General features: G+C 39.2%; 1 protein-coding gene across 4 annotated transcripts; it reads right to left on the bottom strand.

The window, feature by feature from the left end:
• Window positions 1-1,244: 1,244 nt before the first annotated feature.
• On the bottom strand, window positions 1,245-19,734 carry LOC149011744 (glutamate--tRNA ligase, cytoplasmic-like). 4 transcript variants are annotated; one of them, XM_089160727.1, is made up of 9 exons: window positions 19,444-19,734; window positions 19,184-19,275; window positions 18,891-19,056; window positions 13,558-13,700; window positions 10,945-11,041; window positions 10,633-10,786; window positions 8,979-10,102; window positions 3,582-4,049; window positions 1,246-3,309 (listed from the first exon to the last, which is right to left on the bottom strand). In XM_089160727.1, the coding sequence occupies exons 4-9, from the start codon at window positions 13,692-13,694 to the stop codon at window positions 3,094-3,096; spliced, it is 2,196 nt and encodes a 731-aa protein (XP_089016853.1). In that variant the 5' UTR covers window positions 13,695-13,700; window positions 18,891-19,056; window positions 19,184-19,275; window positions 19,444-19,734; the 3' UTR covers window positions 1,246-3,093. The 4 variants fall into 4 exon arrangements, with proteins under 4 accessions (XP_089016854.1, XP_089016853.1, XP_089016852.1 ...); XM_089160726.1 differs by having other exon boundaries at window positions 19,184-19,285; XM_089160725.1 differs by lacking the exon at window positions 19,184-19,275.
• Between the last annotated feature and the right edge of the window lie 712 nt (window positions 19,735-20,446).

Consider the following 20,446-nt stretch of genomic DNA (forward strand, 5'->3'; position numbering starts at 1 on the left):
TTTTAAACCACCTGAACCTATTCCGGAATTAGACGCGAAGATATCTTTGAGGTGGACGATGGTGTAGATGGGACAACAATGACAATTGATGCGGAGTCCTAGATTCTACTTCTCTTCCTTGTATTTGTTTAACCATGCAATTATTCTGTAGGAATTGTAAAGGAGCAGGTAGCAATAAGAAGTTTACCACTCCAGTTCAGCTTGGAAGCGTGTTGAATAAGGGATTTGTAAACAGAGAAACACGAGAGCGGGCCATCCCTGTGGACAGAAACCGCCTCCGATGATAAAGTTAAACTTTGGATAACACAACTCCTCTCAGAGAAGAGTAAATGCCCAAACAGATGAAACTCTCTTGGGTAGGTGCTGGAGTTGATTTAGTCTGAACTTGCCTTAGCTTGTTCTCAGCTTGGCTTAGCTTACCAGAAGAAGGTATAAGTGACCATTCTTATACAAGAAGAACATCATGGAGACGACAAATGCTAGCCATAGGATGGCCAGGCACGATTCCCCACGAGTCTCATTGAGGGGACAAAGGCAAAGGCTTGGGTTTGGTGCGTCTAACAAAGTCCGTACTGAACCCTGCAAAAATTGACACCACATGGGACATCTCTTGCTCTAAATTCTCGACAAGCCAACGGAAAGCAATACCTAGAGGGACTTTGACAGGCTAGCTTATCTTATCTTCTGATAAGCAACGTAGGTATGGTGCATCTAGGTTGGTAAGCATCTTAAAGCATATGCAAAGTATTAAACCAAAGCAAATTCAGGTTGGTATCTCTATCGCCTGAATTAGTTTGGTCGTTTAAGAGATAGCTTTGAGACTGAGTTGCATGATAGTGCTCCTCAGGAATTGTGTGCGATATAGGGTGGGTTGTAATTTGTAAACCATGGCGATTCCAGAGTTCAATTCTATTTTTGGGTCAAAAGGAAAACAGGAATGTGTTTGTCATGCATAAGAATGAGAAGCTCCCATCAGTCTTTCCAAACAGATGCTCGTTATTTGGCAGGAAACCAGAGCCCGAAGTTTTGTCAAGTGACAGAATTAGAAGCTCCCATTGCTAGCATCTTGGCACGACCGGCACCGCAAGCGATGGTGAAATTACTTGCAGAGACAGACATTAAAGAGGTATCCAGTAAGATGAACACCAAGACTAGTGAAAAGCCAAAATTCAATTCTGTTGCAGTAATCTTCAAAGGGGAGAGATTTTGAGTTCTTGGGAAACCTGATTGGAGATCCCTACAAATTCTTCAGATTTTCACATATATTAACGTTCTGATCTCATTTTCATGTATTAAGAGAGTTTAAGAACTTGGAGCCGGAGGCTGTTCCTTTTTTTCCGATGACTGCACTACCAGAGGGTGGCCTTGTCATGACTGACCGGACCCAAAGCACCCCTTTCCGCTTCCTACCACAACTTCAATTCAAATGCCTGTGTTTAGTCCCCTGGATCCCCTTCTTGCAATTCCAATTCTGCCTCATATGCATCTGGCAACAAAACTAGGTTCTTTCAATCTCTGCTAACCAACAGCAATTTGAAATGGGTCCAGTAATTAAACAGACATGAAACACTTTCCTCGGGGCTTTCCCACCGAATGTACTGCCACCATTCAATCTCAGAAGACTCGGAGTCACTTGCTCAAACCTCTGTAATTCATTCTTTTCAATCTCCCATTTTCTTTCTGTGAAATGTATGCACTAAATTCTTTTGTTGGGTTAACTTTATGCTATAGCGCTGGGTTCTGATTTGAACAACACGAAGTAATTATTCTCATCATGACATAATACAGTCAACAGAAAATGCACAACTACTTTTCTCATCCAAAAAGAACCAACTTGTACAAGAGGGATTGTCACCATATCCCTTTCCCCACAAATCAAAACCGTAAGAACAGAGAGCAGCAAGGTGAGAACAGATCATATCAAGTTATAGTCTTGGAAAACCATCAGCTTCGAAAAGAGTATTTCATTTTTCTCATAAATTGAAAATTTATCAAGAACTTGAAGGTAGTAACCACTTCTCCAGTACTTAATAAGGGCTCGTGACAAAGCACTCATTTTTAAGAATCGATTGTTGGAGAGCCAAGGCTTTAGGAGTAACAGATAACCAAAAATAAGAAATCTGAACACAAGCACCCCAAATAGGAAATCATGTTTCAAAAACAGAATTGACATTCTAGAGTGAAAGAGGATGAATTCAAGCAAAACTCAAAACGATATCTTCTTGAAACAAGTTCAGACCTCTTAAAAATAGCTGAGCTTGTCACGGTACTAGATATCTTTTGAGTGAGGGCAAATTTTGAAAACCAGTTAACCGAGAAAAACCCACAAGGCTAATCGCGGAACGTAGAAGCACCAGTTGTTGCATGATTTAGATTGACTTGCATTATAAGAAAGGGAAGACGGCCAAAAGAGGATGCTTAGCTGAGTAGGCTGGAGTTTGCTTCTGACCACTTACAGGTGTAAACAGAGAGTGAATATGGAGATAAGGTTCTGGCTGCTGCTACTATTATCTATTTTGTAGCAGCATCATGATGCCTCCAAGTATATCACCCAGACCATGCCAGAAGATGAAAAAACCCAGATGCTAGAGCCAAGTGTAATGCTAACAGAAAATAGGATACACAATGAGTCACAAACGAAAAGAAAGCACTAGAAAACAACAGTTATAAAATACCATGGTCATCCGCAAAAGAAGTAAAACATGAATATGGCAGGACCATAAAACAGGTCATTAACAACCAGAATGGGAGTCATCAACTTGCTAAATGAAGAAGCAGTCGAGAAATGACCTCGATAGGATGCCTAGTGCCTAAAATAAAATAAATCAACACTCCCTCCCTTCCCGACCAATTAAACAAGTAGTTCCTTAAGCATTAGACAATCCATGAGCTAGACACTTTTAGAAATGAAGGCGCATTGGGGGATAAATATGTCTGAGACCAACAACTAATACAGTGATAAATATGTAAGAGTATTTCATTTTATAAGAACATATTTCTCTACTCAGCACTAAAATATGGAGAGCACTATATGGCAAAAGAAAACTCTAAAAACAAAATTAACTGTCAGGCAACTAGCTCATAAAGGTCTCATCAGATTGATGTTTGTTGCCTGCCATCAGGGATTGCAAACAGGACTATTGGCTTCGAAGATTTAATAAATGGAACATCACACCTGAAATAGCCCTTCCTCTCAAGCTGTATTATCTCCCCACGCTTCAGATTGCGCATATTGGAATCCCCCAGTGCAGAAATTTCCTTTTTTGTACAAGGGTTAAGAGCATCAAGAAAATCCTCCCCTTCTTCCAGCTGCAGTTAATCATAAATAAATAACCAGATATTAACACCATTGTACTATAACTTGTACAAACCATGAAAGTAAAAATGGAATTACAAGAGCAGGGCACAATATTGACATTTACACAAACATCAGCCCTTTCCAATTCTTCCCCCCAACCCCCTTTTTTTTTGGGTTGTTGTTTTGGGGGGAGGGAAGGGGGATGAGAAGGGAGTTGTGTGAAATACAGAAAGATAATAATAATAATTAGTGACCCCTAAAAATGGCTGCAGCAAAGATTTACCTTCTTCTTGGTAATCAAATGGTCAAACTCAAACAAGGATAGGTTAACAAGCTCATTCATTACAGGTAACCATGTAAGCTTCCATTTTGTGGTCTTAACAGAACCTTTAAGGTGCAAAGCTCCAACCAATCTAGTGACATTTCCATCTTGGTCCTTCACAATTTCTTTAATTATTGCATTCCCCCAATCCATTAAAGTTATCTCTTCATCCTGTGACAGACAGAGTGCATCAGTCTGATCTATCCATATACTCTTTGTGAATGTGGTAGCTTTGCTTCCAGCCCCTTCATATTTCTTATGCCTAGGTATTATCCGGACAAATGGCTTCTCAGGTCCATCCACAAGGGTCAACATCACACATCGCTCTTCAACTACTGCAGTGTGCCTAGGACATACTGGATCAATTATCTTCTTATTAATTGTCCACAATTTGTCCCACTCCATAAGATTGAGATTTTTTGAGGCACCCTGAAGCAAAAAATATATATACATATTAGAGATTAGCTATTCAAGCACTTACAGAACCCAGGTGTAACCAAAATCAACAGAAATGAAATGAACAGCAAATAGAAAGTACAGCAAAAAGAAATTATAACTATGAATTAGAATAGGAAGATTCTGAGACTGCAAATCATTGGGAACTAAAAACCAGAGCCATACACTTCACCTTCTACACAACATGCAGCTAGTTAGAATAGAACAGTCTGACAGTCCAAACCACATAATAGACCATCTTCATTTCCTAAAACTAAATGCAAATGGAAGACAGATAAGATAGTAATTATGTGTCATCATGTGTGGTTTCCATAATTGAATCTAGTAATTCAACTCCTCTAAGCGCTTCTCTTTTGTGAACAGGTTGTGAATAAATACTTCAAGTGTTAAATGTTGCTGTAGCTATATTAGATCCTGAGGGGCTTACTCAAATAGGTTGGGGAAAAATACATATACAAACAGTGCATCCAAAAAAGTGTCATAATAGACTTAAAGATAGGAATTCAAAAGCCAAATCTTCTCAATGCTTTGAAGAGTGATCCTATAATCCATTGAAAATAAGTGAAATATTGCTTTGTGTAATGGAAGACCAACCCATAATTAGTAAATACGTGTATTAATCGCCATATTAATACGCAATCCGAAAGTATAATTGACAAAAATGAATTTTTTGCATATTAAGCATACACTTTGTTGTCATACCCGACTTCGAAATCAACCCGTATTGATTTCCTTATTAATTTCCGTTATATTTGGCATATTAATTGGCATACTAATTGGTTTTATGCTTTATTTAAAAATTAAAAGGCCAAAAGGTTCATAGAAAATCTCTAACCCTTATATGTATTCACAAAAACCTCGTTCCCATTGTTTTCCTTTTACTCATCATGTCTTTTCTTCATTCGTAAGTCAAGACTCGCAACTTGCTCATCATCAACCATCACCTTTGTTGAACAACTCAATCCATATGTAAGTTAGTTCCTTTTTCATCAAAGGTCCTAAGTTGAAAAACAGCAAAAGTTGAAAAGGCCATGCAAAACAAGATTTACTTAAACTTTTTAATGCGTTAAAACCAATCATAATGTTGATGATGACCTAGGAGTAATGGTGGCATCATCAAAATGGAGGGCCAATAGGCATCGCAAGTCTCAATTGGGTGCAATGGTCACTAAAATAATATAAAATTCATGGTTTGAGGAAAATATAAGGGATGTATACCCGATTTTAGAACCTTTGATCATCCTTCATTTGGTTGATGGTAATGAAGCAACAAGCCCATTTTTGTATGAGAATATGAAAAGGGCAAGGAACATTTTCATACAGCACCACAACAAAGACTTGTCAAAGTACAAGAAGATATTGGATTGTTTCATAATAGAAAAGAGAGAAACATAATACATCATGTACAACTGATTTTTATATTTACCTTTTTAGACAATATTTTGTGGATTTAATGAGTTACCTGACAAATATTTTTGTATATTTGTCTTATTTATCTTAAGACAGAGAGATCCAAAAGAATAAAAAATGGCCTCAAATTAGATTTTTTATTTTTCCCCCTTTGTATTTGCTCTTGATTTTTACAAGGATTAAACCCCCTCTTGTCCCCCCTCCCCCCGCCGGGTACTTTTGATCCCATACTTGTTCAAATCAATCGTTTTAAACACGTAAAGTACAATTTCCGTACACGACTTATTCGGCCAAATTACTGGCGACATACTACTTGCCGTACAGACTGATTAATTGCCGTACATATCCGTACCCATTATGCAAAAGCTATCCATCATTTTTTGGTATCGGAAAGTTATCATTATAAAAAGCTTTGTAGAGTAGATAGTCAGGAGGTTCTCAGATATGTTAAATCTAGGACCTTAAAAATACCCACACCCACCATTCAATAGCCAAGATATTCAAGTATGAACACTGAAACAACAACATTATTGGAATTGAAAAAGTGTCATTTGTTTGTGCATGTCTGAACATAGTACAAATATGCAGATTACTGATGGTGAAGGTGATGCAGTTCAGATACCTAAAAGTAGCCTCAATTGTAGGGATTCCTCCCTAAACCAGCACCATCAGGTGTCACCGTGCCAGAATCCTCCCTACCCCTGCACTAGAGGTTGTTTGAATAAAACTGTCTTCAGCAACTGCCTTTCAATTAGTTCTAAGTTTCTAATCAGATCCAGGGAATTGTTTGTCCTCCCCAAAGCTGGCCAAGTTAGGTCTCCATTGAACAGACTAAACATTGAAGTACAGTCTGCAACTCCAGGGACACCTTCAAGTCTCTTATCTACTGTTCATCTACAATCACTAAGCGAATCATCCCCAACCCTTCTTCTTCTTCTTCTTCTTCTTCTTCTTCTTCTTCTTCTTCTTCTTCTTCTTCTTCTTCTTCTTCCTATCCTCGTAACCCCAAAATCTAACTTCCCCTTCCGTTTTGGGAAATTATCAGCACCACCCCCTAAGGTTCACCCTAATATTAAGGCCCTGACAGTAAGCATAGAAATATCAACCAGTACCCATTTTTAAACATTGATAAACTCATATTTATCAAATTATCCTTTACAATAAAACATAAAACACAAGCCATCCCTTGTACTCTATACAGGGGACATGTGGAAACCCATTAACTATTGTTCTTCTACCTTCTTCACAGCCCGAACGCCCCCACCATGGGACTTGCCACCAGACTCTTGTTTGCTCACCATACCATCACCCCACTTTCACGCTTCTTTGGTTCTTTTTTCCTCCTTGCTTGTATCTACTACCCTTCCTCAGTAAACCTATTTAACACTGATCTCTAACTTCCAAGTTCCAACAAAACAAGACCCCTAAATTGTGAGGCCAACACCACCATGGGGGATACAATCATTTAAGAAGATGGAAGAGGAAATCCGGAAGGTGAAGAAATAAAGACAAAACAAACAGGACGAACTTGACGTCAAAGAATAAGAAGCCAGTAAAGACACTTAGACCAAAGCCTTCTACCAAAAAAGTGAGGAAGGTGAAGCAATTGAGCCAGTTTAAATGTACGAGGAAGATGAGGATTCCAACCTCATGGAAAGCACCAGAGTCCATCAAGATTCAAAGGCCGTCCCAAGGAAGCTTGAAATAATAATAAAACACTGATTTTATCTCAGGTTTGCTCCAATTAGAAATTACTCATTTCTCCCAGCATACGGTCTCTTATGTTATGAATATTAGTAAAAATAACTCAATCACCAAGGTCTTAAAGAAGGAGCTGTAAAAGACAAAGACGGGGCTGTCTGTTAAAAATTTCCTTGTTATCATGGTCAGCATGTGTAGCTGGCAATGCATGTTTTTGAGATCATGTCTGTCAGATAGTTGCACATTATCTTGCTTGAAAGGAAACATTGTGTTCTTTATCTCTGGCATGTGACTATCAAAAAGGTCACTGTTACTGCTCTGACTTTAAAACATCTCACTGGATTCAATATGCTGGTCTCTAGTTAGTGAAATATTAGGAAGCCAACCACTAGGTCACCTCTGAAACTTGATTATGTGTTCTCAAAACAGGTAAGAATTCAGCAAAAAAGACCTACGGTTATCACATAAGGAACTCCGACTCAAAACCTTAGGGACAAAGGGGGATATGTCAAGGAGATATCCCCACACTCAAGGCTGTTGCAACTGCCGGAAAACAGATTATGGTGATTATTTAAGAAACTCAGGTAGAAGGGAAGATGAGAAGGAGAAGACAGAACATAGAGGAAGATGGAAGATCAGTCACGTACCTTTCTCAATTGACTCAGCTTCTTTTTTTGCATGAATATAGTCTTACCAGAAAGGAAAATTGGTTCACCATAGTGCAAACAGTTCTGCTGTTCCTTCCCATTGAGGTATTCGGTTGAGGAAGAAGATGTGTGTGGCTCTTAAATGTGGAATGGGTATCATAGGTACTGATAGGTACTTCACACCATCATATAGGTACTTTGTCTTGGAAAAAAATTAAATAAATAAACCGAGCAACATCACCATCTAACAGTCATTCACTAATGGTAGGAGCGTGTAATTATTTTACCGAATAAGGGACGTCTAACTTGCAGGCAACATCATGGTTAACAGTCTTCAATTTTCAAAACCTAACTCACCCCCAGACGCTTCCGACCATCAGAAGCAACCCAAAAACTGATCAAAACACTCCCTGCCCAGAAGGTAAACTCAATTCCCCCCATCTCTCACTCAGACCCTAAAAATCCCCATTTCTGGTTCTTCCTGTGAAACCTTAGACTCACCCAATCCAAATCAACCATTGACTTGACCCCATAATTGGATTCAATCTTCCCCACCCATCCAGAAACTCGATTTTCAATGCAACCTCATCTGATCATTAGAAAACCTAGATCCTTCCCATTCTTCACTATCCAAATACCTGGAACCATAAACTGTTCTTTTCAAATTGAGCAATATTGCACCATCCTCAAAACCACAAACCTTCAATTATAGATATCCCTCTACACTCACTTGACAAAACCCTACCATCTAATCCGAGTATTGACCTACAAAACTCAAGTTGACCAATTCTAAGTTCTCTTTATTGAGCATTCTAGTCAATCCAAGTTGATCTCCCATCAGTCTAGGACTACAACAGAATATTGCATGGGGGATGCCAGGGGAGAGGCTATCTGGCAGATTAGGTAGAGTATACCCCAGCTGAGCCTTCATAGGCACCTGGAAACAGCAATGCAACAAGGCCATGAAATCAATGGGTATGACCCTGACGTGCATGTCGAACAGTCTAACAACGTAGAATGTTTATAATTCACCCAAAAAAAGATGTAGAATATTTACAACATCAAATTGATACAAAAAACAAAAATAAAAAAAGATTTCAAAATAAACAACAGCAAAAATAAAACCGCCAATCTGATAGCTCACCTGCTCAAGAATGAACTGTATCAAGGCCTCAATCTTCAAACCTCTACGTACTATTCCTTGAACAGTCGGGAAGCGGGGATCATCCCATCCATCAACTTTCCCATTTTGAACAAACCAAAGAAGCTTCCTTTTACTAAGAAGTGTGTATACCATATTCAACCGACTAAATTCAAAAATGTGGACCTTGCGCAATCCCATATCCTCAAGAATCCTGAAATACTGTGCATTCCGATCACGATATTCACTAGATCGAAGGGCATGGGTTATACCTTCAATAGCATCAACAAAAGGACATGCAAAATCATATGTAGGGTATATCTTATACTTGGACCCAATTCGATGGTGAGGAACTGGGTTACACCGGTAGTATACAGGATCTCGAAGAGACTTATTTGGGTCTTGCATGTCCAGCTTACCACGAAGACAGCACTGCAGCCCCCTATCAGATCCTGCAATCATCTCTTTCCACAATTCCAAATTCTTCTCAGGGCTATTATTCCTAGATTTTGATTCAATACCATCCATTCTTTCTTTTTGCATCTGTTCCCTTGGTGTATCATCAACATAAGCCTTCCCTTGATGTATCAATCTTTCAGCCATTTCCATCAACTGTGGAAAGTAATCTGAAGTGTAGGTAACTTTCTCATACTTGATGCCTAGAGTCTGAATGTCTATCAGCAGATTGTCAACAAATTCACTGCTTTCTTTTGAGGGATTGGTGTCATCAAAACGAATGATTACATGACCCTGGTATCTTTGTGCAAAATACTGATTCAATAGTGCAGCTTTTGAGTGCCCTATGTGAAGATACCCACTGGGTTCTGGTGCAAATCGCAAGCAGACCTCTCCAATTTTAGCATCTGGAAGATCAACTTCAGAGGTGGATCGAGTGCCAACCTTTCCCTTCTCATTGCTTTCCCCACCCACACTTGTTGATTGATTAACACGCTCCTCACTTTCCTTTGGTTTGATAATAGATGACTTTCCAAGACCTTTTTTCCCAACATATACTGCAGTGACTTCATTTAACAGCACATTGTGTTCTGCTGCTATTGAGTTATACCAACGGACTAGATTTTGGTATTTCTTTGACTTTCTCAAGCTTTCCCATCTTTGCCCACTACCTGTCAACGACAGAGTAACGTATTATAAAGGTAATAAATATATATATATATATATAGATAAAGGGGGTGCAACAGTAGACAAAGCTGAAGCTGCTGCCATTCACTGCATTTTGAGGCCAAAAATACTTCTGGAAGTAAAATTGCCAGGAAGAAATATTTGGCAGTGAAGTTTAGTATAAGAGATGATGATAATGTCAGACAATAATTATCCATACAATCCATGAACAAACTAACTAAACTCGGTATCACACACAGAGATCATCGTGGGTTATGATTTGAGTCATCCAATTTTAGTGACAATACAGAGTGTGGAAAAACTATCAGAATTGGTCCATCTGAGAACTTTGGGAATTGATCAACCACACACATACCACTTACACTTTTACAGTTGAATTGAAAGGGAGTCTAAACATGTTCCGCATGTAAACAGAAAAACGGAAAGGGGTGCTGAACAGGAAATAACATAAATGTATCTAGTTTGCAGGAAATGAGAACAAAGTTTTGCCCATGGACGCAAAACGGGAAATTACCTGCAAGACCAGCCCAAATAGCTATATCTGCAACAGACAAACTACTACCGACCAAAAAAGTCCTCAACAATAGATATTCATCAACATAGGTGCAGCCACACTCAAATTCAGAACCACGAGAAAAGATAGAGGCATACTCTAGCCACTCATCAATCTGAAGAAGGGAGATAGGAAAATTATATTAACAAATTTATTATCAAGCTTTACCACAAAGGGCAAAAAAGGAAAACCGGGGAACTGCACCAGTGTACTCAAATCTCAAATTAGTCATGTAAAGTAATATAGAGATTTTGCAAATTCACCAAGCCACACCTGGCCGGCTTCTAATGCATCCTGCCCGTAGAAATTCGGAATTGCTGCCACCCGACCAAGATAGCGTAGAAGTACAGTGGAGCCACGCAATTTCAAGCTGCAAAATAGGTGAAAGATACATGATAATCAGAACCTAAAAAGAAGTCTTACATCCAACATCCATTTCGGCAAGAAAAGATTCTATGGTATTCACACAAGCAGTCAAGTCATTGGTGCTGAACCATTTGAGCACATAAAGGACACAAAAACAGAAGCAATGAGTCCAGGGGAGGGGGGGGAAGGGGAAGCCTCAATCTCCATAATCTGTCTACTAACTTTATTACGTATGGCTTGCTAGGAACTTGCAAAGCCCACAAAAAACACCCTAGTCAGCAACCGGAAAGTGGCATCGAGCTTACTTTATTTTTATTTTTCTTCTATTTTTAAAAGTTCTCTAGCACTTTTCAAAATGTCAAGTTCAGTCTGTCTCATGTAGAGTCGCACCTTTTCGCACGGTCCAATCCTAACATTAAATCACCGAATTTCAAAGTGAAGGGGGGAAAAAACCAAATGTATATCATTCGTTGATACTGATCGTCCAAATTTATCCTAAAAAACACAAATACTTCTCATATTCATCTTGAAGCTTAGCAAAATTTATTGTATTTATTTAATATTTCACACAAACATTTTTTTTATTATTCATAGGAAATTTTTGGAATTTATTTTATGAATTTTTACGACTTTAGAAAGACAAAGGTGGGGATGGCAATACTGGTCTGATACCCAAAAGGTACGCTGACTGCCTGACGCAACATTTTACCTGATACCGCCGATACCAATCAATACCATATTGTTTTCCATGTCACTGACACCTATTCCAGTACCATGCAATGAAGTTCTCGTTCCACTAAGGAAAAGAAAATGCTGTGGTTTCATTACAAGTGTGACGAGGTCACGAGCTAGTGTTGTGACACAGCTTAAAGCGTGGGGGATGGGATTGTGGTGTAATCCATCTTCAAGCACGTAGTTATCTTTTTTCTACTTTTCAGAGGGAGGAGGCAACCAATGTCAGCTAACTCAGGTTGTGAGTGGCATCCATTCACATTTTGATACCACAGAATTTATTTGTGATTAAGAATCAGAGCATTGTTTAGATGCTCTTGTATAAAACACATCTTGAATTCAGAATACACTTTAGTGTTGCATCAAGCAACTCATGGTGGACATTTTAGGCCCACAGAAATTGCAAAACTGGAAAATTTAGATGAGTACTTCATTTGAATCCACTGCGGTCATTGGGGTAGCCAAAACATAGAAAAATATGGAATGCCCGCCGTGCCTTCTCAGTAATCAAGGCATGGAAAATGCATGGTATCTGCCACACCATCTCAGTGGACAAGATCCTTTACATGAAGTTTCAATCAGATACCTACTAAGTTAAATTGAAATTTATGAGTCAGATGCCAGGCCGACCTCCTGGAAATCCTGAATTGCACCAGATCTTTGCTCTTGGCTACAGTAGGCTGGACGATGCAAGCTCCACCTTAGAGACCTGCATCTGGGACCAAACATCTGAAGCATTTCTTGGCTCCACTGTGGAACGGTACACTGGCCGATGAAGCATTTCCAGGCCATGGAGCTCAGACACTCCATCTTTGAGCCGCACTCACTCAGTGCACTTGCCAAAGTTATGGTACCTTGCTTAGACCAAGAGTCATTGAAGCTAAAGATCTCTATTATTTTATAGTGTTCTTTACTCAATTGAAGACTCAACTCCAAGAGGTTAAAAATCTACAGTAAATGGTAAGGTGAGAGTTTATCCTTTATCTCTCACCCTTCAAGAGTGACAGAATGAGACGCAGAATCAGTTAAAAGTGCCATTCAAAAGCAGGCCTCATTCTTGGGCGTTTTCCAGTTTACGAGGAAGAGCTATATGAAATGGTTCCTTTGGATAATTTCAGAATATGTTATGCACTGAGAATGCATACCAAGCGCAGCCATAATCATTTGCCTTTCATACCCCAGAAATTTCACCCATCGAGACAAGATATCCTACAAATTAAATAAAAAGAATACAAGATCTTGACTGAAACAAGATCTCGGCCCAACCCGGCTTATAAATGCACATAACTCAACCGAGATCAGTATAGCTCACAGAACATATTGGTTTTGGTGGTGAGCCTAGACACATGGTAATCAAGGAATCTAAGACACCTGAATGCCAAGGTGAATCCTAGACAACTATGTTCTTTGTTAATGTCCACTTTAATTTGGAGTTCTCAATACTCTACACTTCCAATTCTGATAAATTTACTCAGAAACCAATCGCTTATTCTTATTAGCACCTCTATATCTCATCTGATACCAAAATTTGTAGTGATGTTTATGGCAGTAGAAGTAATTTACAGCTGGTGAGTTTCTATTTTCCAAGTAACGGATTATTAGATATCAGAACTTTCACCAATACAATGGCGCTATTTAGTAAAAATGAACAAATCTCAAAATGGTTGCTCAATGATAACAAGTTAACACAAAATTATAATACTTGTAAAATATAATACAATCAGAAACTACGCTTCTTACAGGTTTAGAAAAAGTAGAGACATGCGTATAGCAGGTTGGTAATCATACCCACAAGTGAATCGAAAAAATGGTGCAGAGCCAGAGGGAAGGCTAGAATCAGGTGTTACAAAAATGCCAGCAATCTTTGCAGCTGCAATGACTGCAAGCGGAGGACTGTCAGCAGCAAAGGCTAAGCATATTTCCATCGTATTCTGCAACAAACAAACAAATGACACATTCAAGAATTTTCAGTTATTTAATGCCTTCGAAAGGGTGCAATGAGTTGGGTTAGATCTTCTAACCACCTAAGAGAATATCCAAGCATCCAAGATTTGTTTAAGAACATCCAACACCAAAAGGAAATAAAAGGAGGGGGGGACATCCAGCATGCCTAATCCAATTAGTCTGTTAACTATTTTTCTTCACTAAATTTAAATTACACAGATATAAAAAAAATTAAAGACCAGCCTTCATTTAAACTAAAAAGAAAAGGAAAAAAATAAAAAAAAGAGAGACAAATTATTGACTTTGCTACTGAAGTGAAGTGCCAGGACCACCCCCAATAAAGGGGAAAGAAGACCTAGGGCTGATGCCTACTTCCTGCAGCCCTACAGAAAGGCCGAACCACATAGGGAGTAGCTAGGTCTTTTTGCAAACTCTATTCGAGACCTATTGGGTCGCATTAGATGCAGGATATTATCAGGACTCCATTCCTACCTTATTTTTGTTTTTAATTCAGTCTATGATCAGTTAGATAACACTCCTAGTCTATGTAGGAGTTCCACTTAAAATAGAATTCCTTTTAGCTGCAAGTTTATTTAAAATATCACTCTTTGTTTGATTGAGTCCTAGTAGGAATACCTTAATCCAGGCTATACATATAAGGCCTAGGCTTGTAACCAAACCAGTTTATGCTGATGAATAAAATTCTTCAAGGAGTTTAGAGACAAGGAGGTTGCAATTGTGGTTGCTCAAGGTTTCTGATAAGCATGCATTTACCATTATTTATTTGATTTAATTCCCCATACTTATTTAATTAAAGAGATCTAATTGAGTATTTTTGTGTATTTTTCAGGAATAAGGAGATTTTGGATATTAGAGATAATATGGAGTAAAGTTGGCAAATGTATTAGATATTGGTGGCTTTTAAATCATGGCATTCAATCTTGCTGCTCAAGAAATCATGAAAAGTGAGATCTTAGCCAAATTGGAAATAGGTGGAGGTCTAAGGAACAAAATTGGTAATAAATCTGAAAATCGGGTAAACAGACCTACCTTCAGTATTTTGGGCATATCTCTCTCGTATGAGCTTGGAATTCGATGATTCAAGATGCTATGAAACGATATTGAAAATATCTACAACTTTCCAGTTTTGAGTTTTTCCAAATTCCGAAAGAATAAAGGTCAAATCGACGGGTAAAGAGAGGGGATTCATTGTGTGCGGGAGACATAAAAGAGAAGCCAACCACAGAAAAGAGGACAGCGAATGCGGCTCTCATCTCTCTCATTGCTGAAGAAGAAGACCACATCTCTCTCTCTCCCTATGTTTCATCTTTATTTTTCTTATGAACTTTGTAATAATGAGTAGCTAGTTCCTTTGCTTTGGGATGTAGATGAACCATGCTTATTTCATTAAGTTGATTGTTCTATATCTTCTAGTTGGTTGTGTTTGAGTTTGACCAAAGATGTTCTATAACTCAGCGAACTAAGCGTGCCAAGCTTCCGTGAAGGACGATAGTCTTGCGAAGATAGGGCATATCTAGGAAGACCATCCCTAATTTACTTTGAAGTGTAGAGTTATATCGGTTAGGGAAAAGCATTGGGGATTCGAAATCCCAAAGATCTTCACATATTCACAGTTAACGTTTTACATTAGTTAATAGATTTAGTTTAAATTTAGTTTTGTTAAATTCAATCTTAGTAACTTAGCCTTTTAGTTCCCCATAGTTCGACCCCGTACTTTCTACTTGCAAGATTAGTATAGGATTTTATTTTTGATTGGTTAGCGACACGATCAGTTTCCAACTTGTAGGAGACCCCTCAGCAGCTTTGTGGTGTTTCTTCTTCAAGAGCTTTTCAATTCCCAGCAGTAAACAGTAAGTAGCCACCCACCCCATTCCCCATCTCCTACCTCATCTTAAGCCTCTCTAAACCCCCCTCTCTCCATCTTGCGGCACCTAGTATCTTTTCTCCAAACCCTAAAACTCTACAACTCCCAATTCCCTTCACCAAACCCCATCCCTTCAGAGAACCAACACCATCCCATCCCCCATTAGCACTCGACCTAAGTTTCAGCCCCCAACCCTTCCCAGAAACCTTATAAACTGAAACCCTAGTTTTCCCCAACCCTTAACTTTGGAATTGAATCTGAAACTGAAAATATACCAAGTTCAGATTCAATTTTCAGTCAAGAACCACCCTAAAGCGTGCTGGCCTAACCTAGACAAGACTCCCTTCACCCCTAACCTCCCCTAAAATCCCTATAACCCCTAGCCACAAGGTCCAGGAACCAGATTACCCTCACCGCAGGGCCTAAAAACCCTAAGTAAGTCTGACATTCATCAAGAATCCTTGTAAGTTGGCCCTCTTCCTATCGAGCCACTCCAGCTACCCGACAGTCCCGACCTTCATATCTTATCAGCACAATACCCAATCCAGTGAATCATATTGAACTGAAAGAAGCCTTAAGATGTTGCCCTAGTAAAACACCCCAACCCAGCCTGACAAAAATCAATATTATAACACCTCTCCCTCCGAGACCTACCCCCAAGAGAATACTATTCTAATCTCCGAAACTCTCCCTCTCCCATTAATCGTCCCACCAACATGACAGTTCCTTCAAATTCTACTTCATTCATTCAAAGATACATGTTTCTCTACAGTAAAGAAAGAAGTGGACAGAATTTAAGTGATCATCAAACCGCAATTTTCACCGAGGAACCAATGTTATTTTCAGGCAATTTCCCTAATGACTAGAAAATAGACAGGAGGACAAGTTGGTAATTACTTATCATCTGTTTTGTAACACTACTGTTGGATGGAAGTATTTCTGAGGTGGAAAGTCTCCCTGCCACCTTAAGGAATACTTCTGCAGGAACGAAACATGTTTAGTAATAGCAAATAACAAGTGTTTCTTTATCAGGGAAAAAAACATAACGTCCTTGGGAAGTGCTTTAGGTGTGGTTGTTTTAGAATGCTCAGCCAACTGATGCCTTTTAATCATCACATTATATTAAACTGGATTCTTTTTCATCCATTTGATTAAATATCCTCTCAGCACCTTCACTCCTGTTGTCAACATATTGGGCATACACTGTTTTTGCATCTTCAACAGTATCAAAATTGCAAAAAACATGTAAAGATATAAACAAAATGACAAGTGTACTATCAATTGATTGATCTACTTCAAGCCATCCAACATCAAGTCCATGAATAACCATACCACCATCTAGAAATCCTGGCTATTACAAGGCCCTGTAGTAGTCTCATATAAACACTTTGGGATATGGCCTCTACACTCTCTCATCAGTAAATAGTGATATGACCTCGACACTCTCTCATCAGTAAAAACAATTGTAAATCATTTGCATTCATTTCGCTCCTCAAACTACAAAAAATCAATGTGATCTACTCGGTAACATCTCAGGTGGATTTTTGATAAACTTACACAAGGCATCCCCCATCAGATTATGTTAAGGCACCAACTTTGAGGGACGCGCACCGTAGACGTAAAGTACTTGGGAGTTGTAGGGGATCAACTCCAAATGAGGGAATTAGTTGGTTACATGTTGGGATTGTGTTGGGGGTATGTATAGGGGAAGTGTGTGTTTGTGTAGGCCCATAAGGGGAGAATTTGGTGGAAGTGTTCGGGCGAGCTTGACTCCTAGGAGAGGGGAAGACCCTCTAGTTTTGGGGCAATTAGGGTGAAGATTCAAGATAGGGAGGTATCTTGTATTGCAGCCTTGTGTTAACCATTCTTATGTTAATCGAGTGCTCTTGCTACAATTTACTTCAAGTCCTGAGTTATCCTTGAGTTACAGTGTGTGTGTGTAGTTTTGTGACAATGTTGGTGAGGTTGAAAGAGGGAGAAGGATCGTATAAGGGAGAGATTATTTGACTAATCCCAAGGTGTTACGGAGGGTCTTATGAGATCAGATCAAAAGTAACCCAGATCAAATACATGGCCAGCATCTTCATTTCAAAATAATAAGCATATTACATAAGACAAAGAGTTCCTTCAAGGTACTTTTGTCAATACAAGGGACTGTCTGAACCCTAATTACTAAACACCCTACACCAATATTCTTCCCAGTGGGATTTTGATTCACACCCTTGTGGACGATCCAGGCGTAAGAATCCAAAACCAGGAAAATGAAAATTAAAGAAAAGAACAGCAGGATAAAAATGGAGAGAAATAAAGAGAACCTATTGTCTAGAACATAGTAGCAGAACCAGGAAAATGAAAATTAAGGAGAAGATCAATTGAAGAAAAATGGAGAGAAATAAAGAGAACAAGAAAGAAAAGTCTAACTATAGTTTACAAGGCAGCCAATTATAGTTTACAAGCCAGCCAATTTTTGTAGGAAGACACTGTAGAAAAGAATACACAAACCTATTAGTATTGTATGTACTTCCAATAATAATAAGCACCTAAAAATAAAGGACGGACGATGATGCCTACAATGGTTTAAATAAAAACTATACACAGATCAGAACTTCTATAACCAAACCAGGAACACCCAAGAAGAAGGGCGGTAGGCAGGTAAGGAAGCTAGAACAGAGGCTGAAGAAGAAGCAGATGAAGCAGACAAAGCAGATGCCACTGGAGAATACGTGGCTTAAACAGAAGTATCATCATCAGCCAATGGAGAGTCAGCCACCCACATCAACATTATTTAAGCTCAAAACCCCCGCTTTTTTTTTTTAAGTAAATTGTTTGGATTCGCTTTCGCTTCTGGGCAAGCACATTGGTCAGAGTAGTTCAAGTCAGTGCAAAACTGGCAAAACATCAAAAGAGCTGTACCAATCACAATAATGACAGAACTAATATTTTAACTTTCCTCACTCTTCCCTTTTGGACATTGGACAGCTCAGTCTGCAGCATATCACTCCTCACAGTGCCTTTGCTGGTTCACATGCATGACAAAGCCAGCTAAACTGACTTCCCATTTTGTCAACTACTGATTGTACGCTAGGTTCCCCAAATATAAATACTTCTAACTCTGTCCTTCCCATGTCCTACCGCTCATGCCTCCCGACATCCTTAATTTAGCAACCCTGACTTTTAGAAGGTTATTTACCTGCCCAAATGTTCCGTTGCTAGTGTCTAAGCCATTCATTTTCAGCACTATTGCAGAATGGAAGCTTTTCTTGAATGCTGAATAACAGAAGAAGAACCTTACCGGAGAGAGAGGTAGCAAAGACAGAGTTTAGTGAAGTAAGGCTTGGTATATCACTCAGCGTAGGAAAAGGCAAAGGGCCTTGGGGGAATTTACTTAGTTCAAGCTCTTTCAATGCTTCTAACTTGTGTAAAGGCAAGCCTGACAAGCAAGGAGATGATACCTGCACCTGCAAAGGGTCGTTGGATTAAATGAAGTGGATTTACATTACTTGGTGGGCAGACAGAGTCACAAATATCTGTAACCATATCACCTGAGCATCAAGGGAAATCATAAATTACAATGATGGAGAATACCTAAAAATCGACAGACAAAATGAGATTTTTCACACGGTAACCGGTACGATTACGTCACTTAACTGCTACTTCGATAAAATCTGCTGAAAACTCTGCAAGAACCTGAACTAAAATAGTAACTATTTGAAAAAGTCTTACACTTCTATTCATCTACACTACACAACCCTTAAGTTCCCAATAACCTTCATCGACATAGACCTCTAATATCATAAAAGTTCCTATTGGGAAAGAGAACTTGCAGAGTCCAACGGAAACAGTACCTTCAGCTCGTCAAAGAAATCTATAGCACATTATCCCGTTTGCGATTCACTCAACTTCGCTCGCAACACCAGTGTTCTTGCCAATAAAACGAAATGGATCAACGAAATTTAGAACATCAGGAGAAAATTAGGAAGGCGTTTTCCGGCGGAGAGGGAGGGAAAGCTTGGGGTTTAGGGTTGCGATCAAGGTTTTTCCCCAGATCGATCGTGTTGTGTAGAATGAAAAAACGAGGGTGATGCAAATGAATCAAATAAGTTGAGGGGTTAAAAGTCGTGAATTTGAAAACTTTCTACACGCATGACGCGGATTTACTAAATACCCTCTTTCCTGGCCCGTAGGTTTTGCACTCCACAAATGGGTGTGACAAAACCTCTATGTCATCTAAAATGAATTGAAGGAGAGCTGGGCTGGGCCAGTGAAAGATCCACATTGAAGACAGCCCATAAGTTCAAGACAATTAGACTCCAAAACAACCTTAGTTAAGCCCATGTGTACCACTTCAGTCAGACCTCTGCGAATAGCCATCGCCTCACCTTCGATGCTGCTTCTAAAAGTCGCTGCTTCAACAATGGCAAAGAGGGGTTTCCAGACACACTACTCCCAAACCACCGATCAAAGTTCATTTCTTTCACGAGGCATCACAATTGATCTTTAGTCATTCTATAGTTGGGGTCTCCTCGAATGTTGTTGACGTTGAGAAGGGTTAGTCGATCGAGTTTCTATGTTGGCTTTCTTAAATTCCTCTATCCTTACCGATGTTGAAGCTACCACTTTTATAGGGGATTTGCTTGATCATCGAAGATGAACTCATTTCGTGCAATCCAAAGCACCCATGCTAGACAAGCCGAAAAATGCTTCAAATCCTCCTCTATTTCCTTCCCCAATACACTCCAATGACCCCATGATTAAATCCAATACTACAGTTTGAAGGCTTCATCTTGAGCATTTTGTAGGACATCATGCTACCGTACCAAGCCGATTTTGCATGGGGGCATTTTAGAA

Source organism: Hakea prostrata, chromosome 7 (genome assembly GCF_041222555.1).
Source record: "Hakea prostrata isolate BN-2017 chromosome 7, UWA_Hpros_2, whole genome shotgun sequence".
NCBI classification, from domain to species: domain Eukaryota; kingdom Viridiplantae; phylum Streptophyta; class Magnoliopsida; order Proteales; family Proteaceae; genus Hakea; species Hakea prostrata.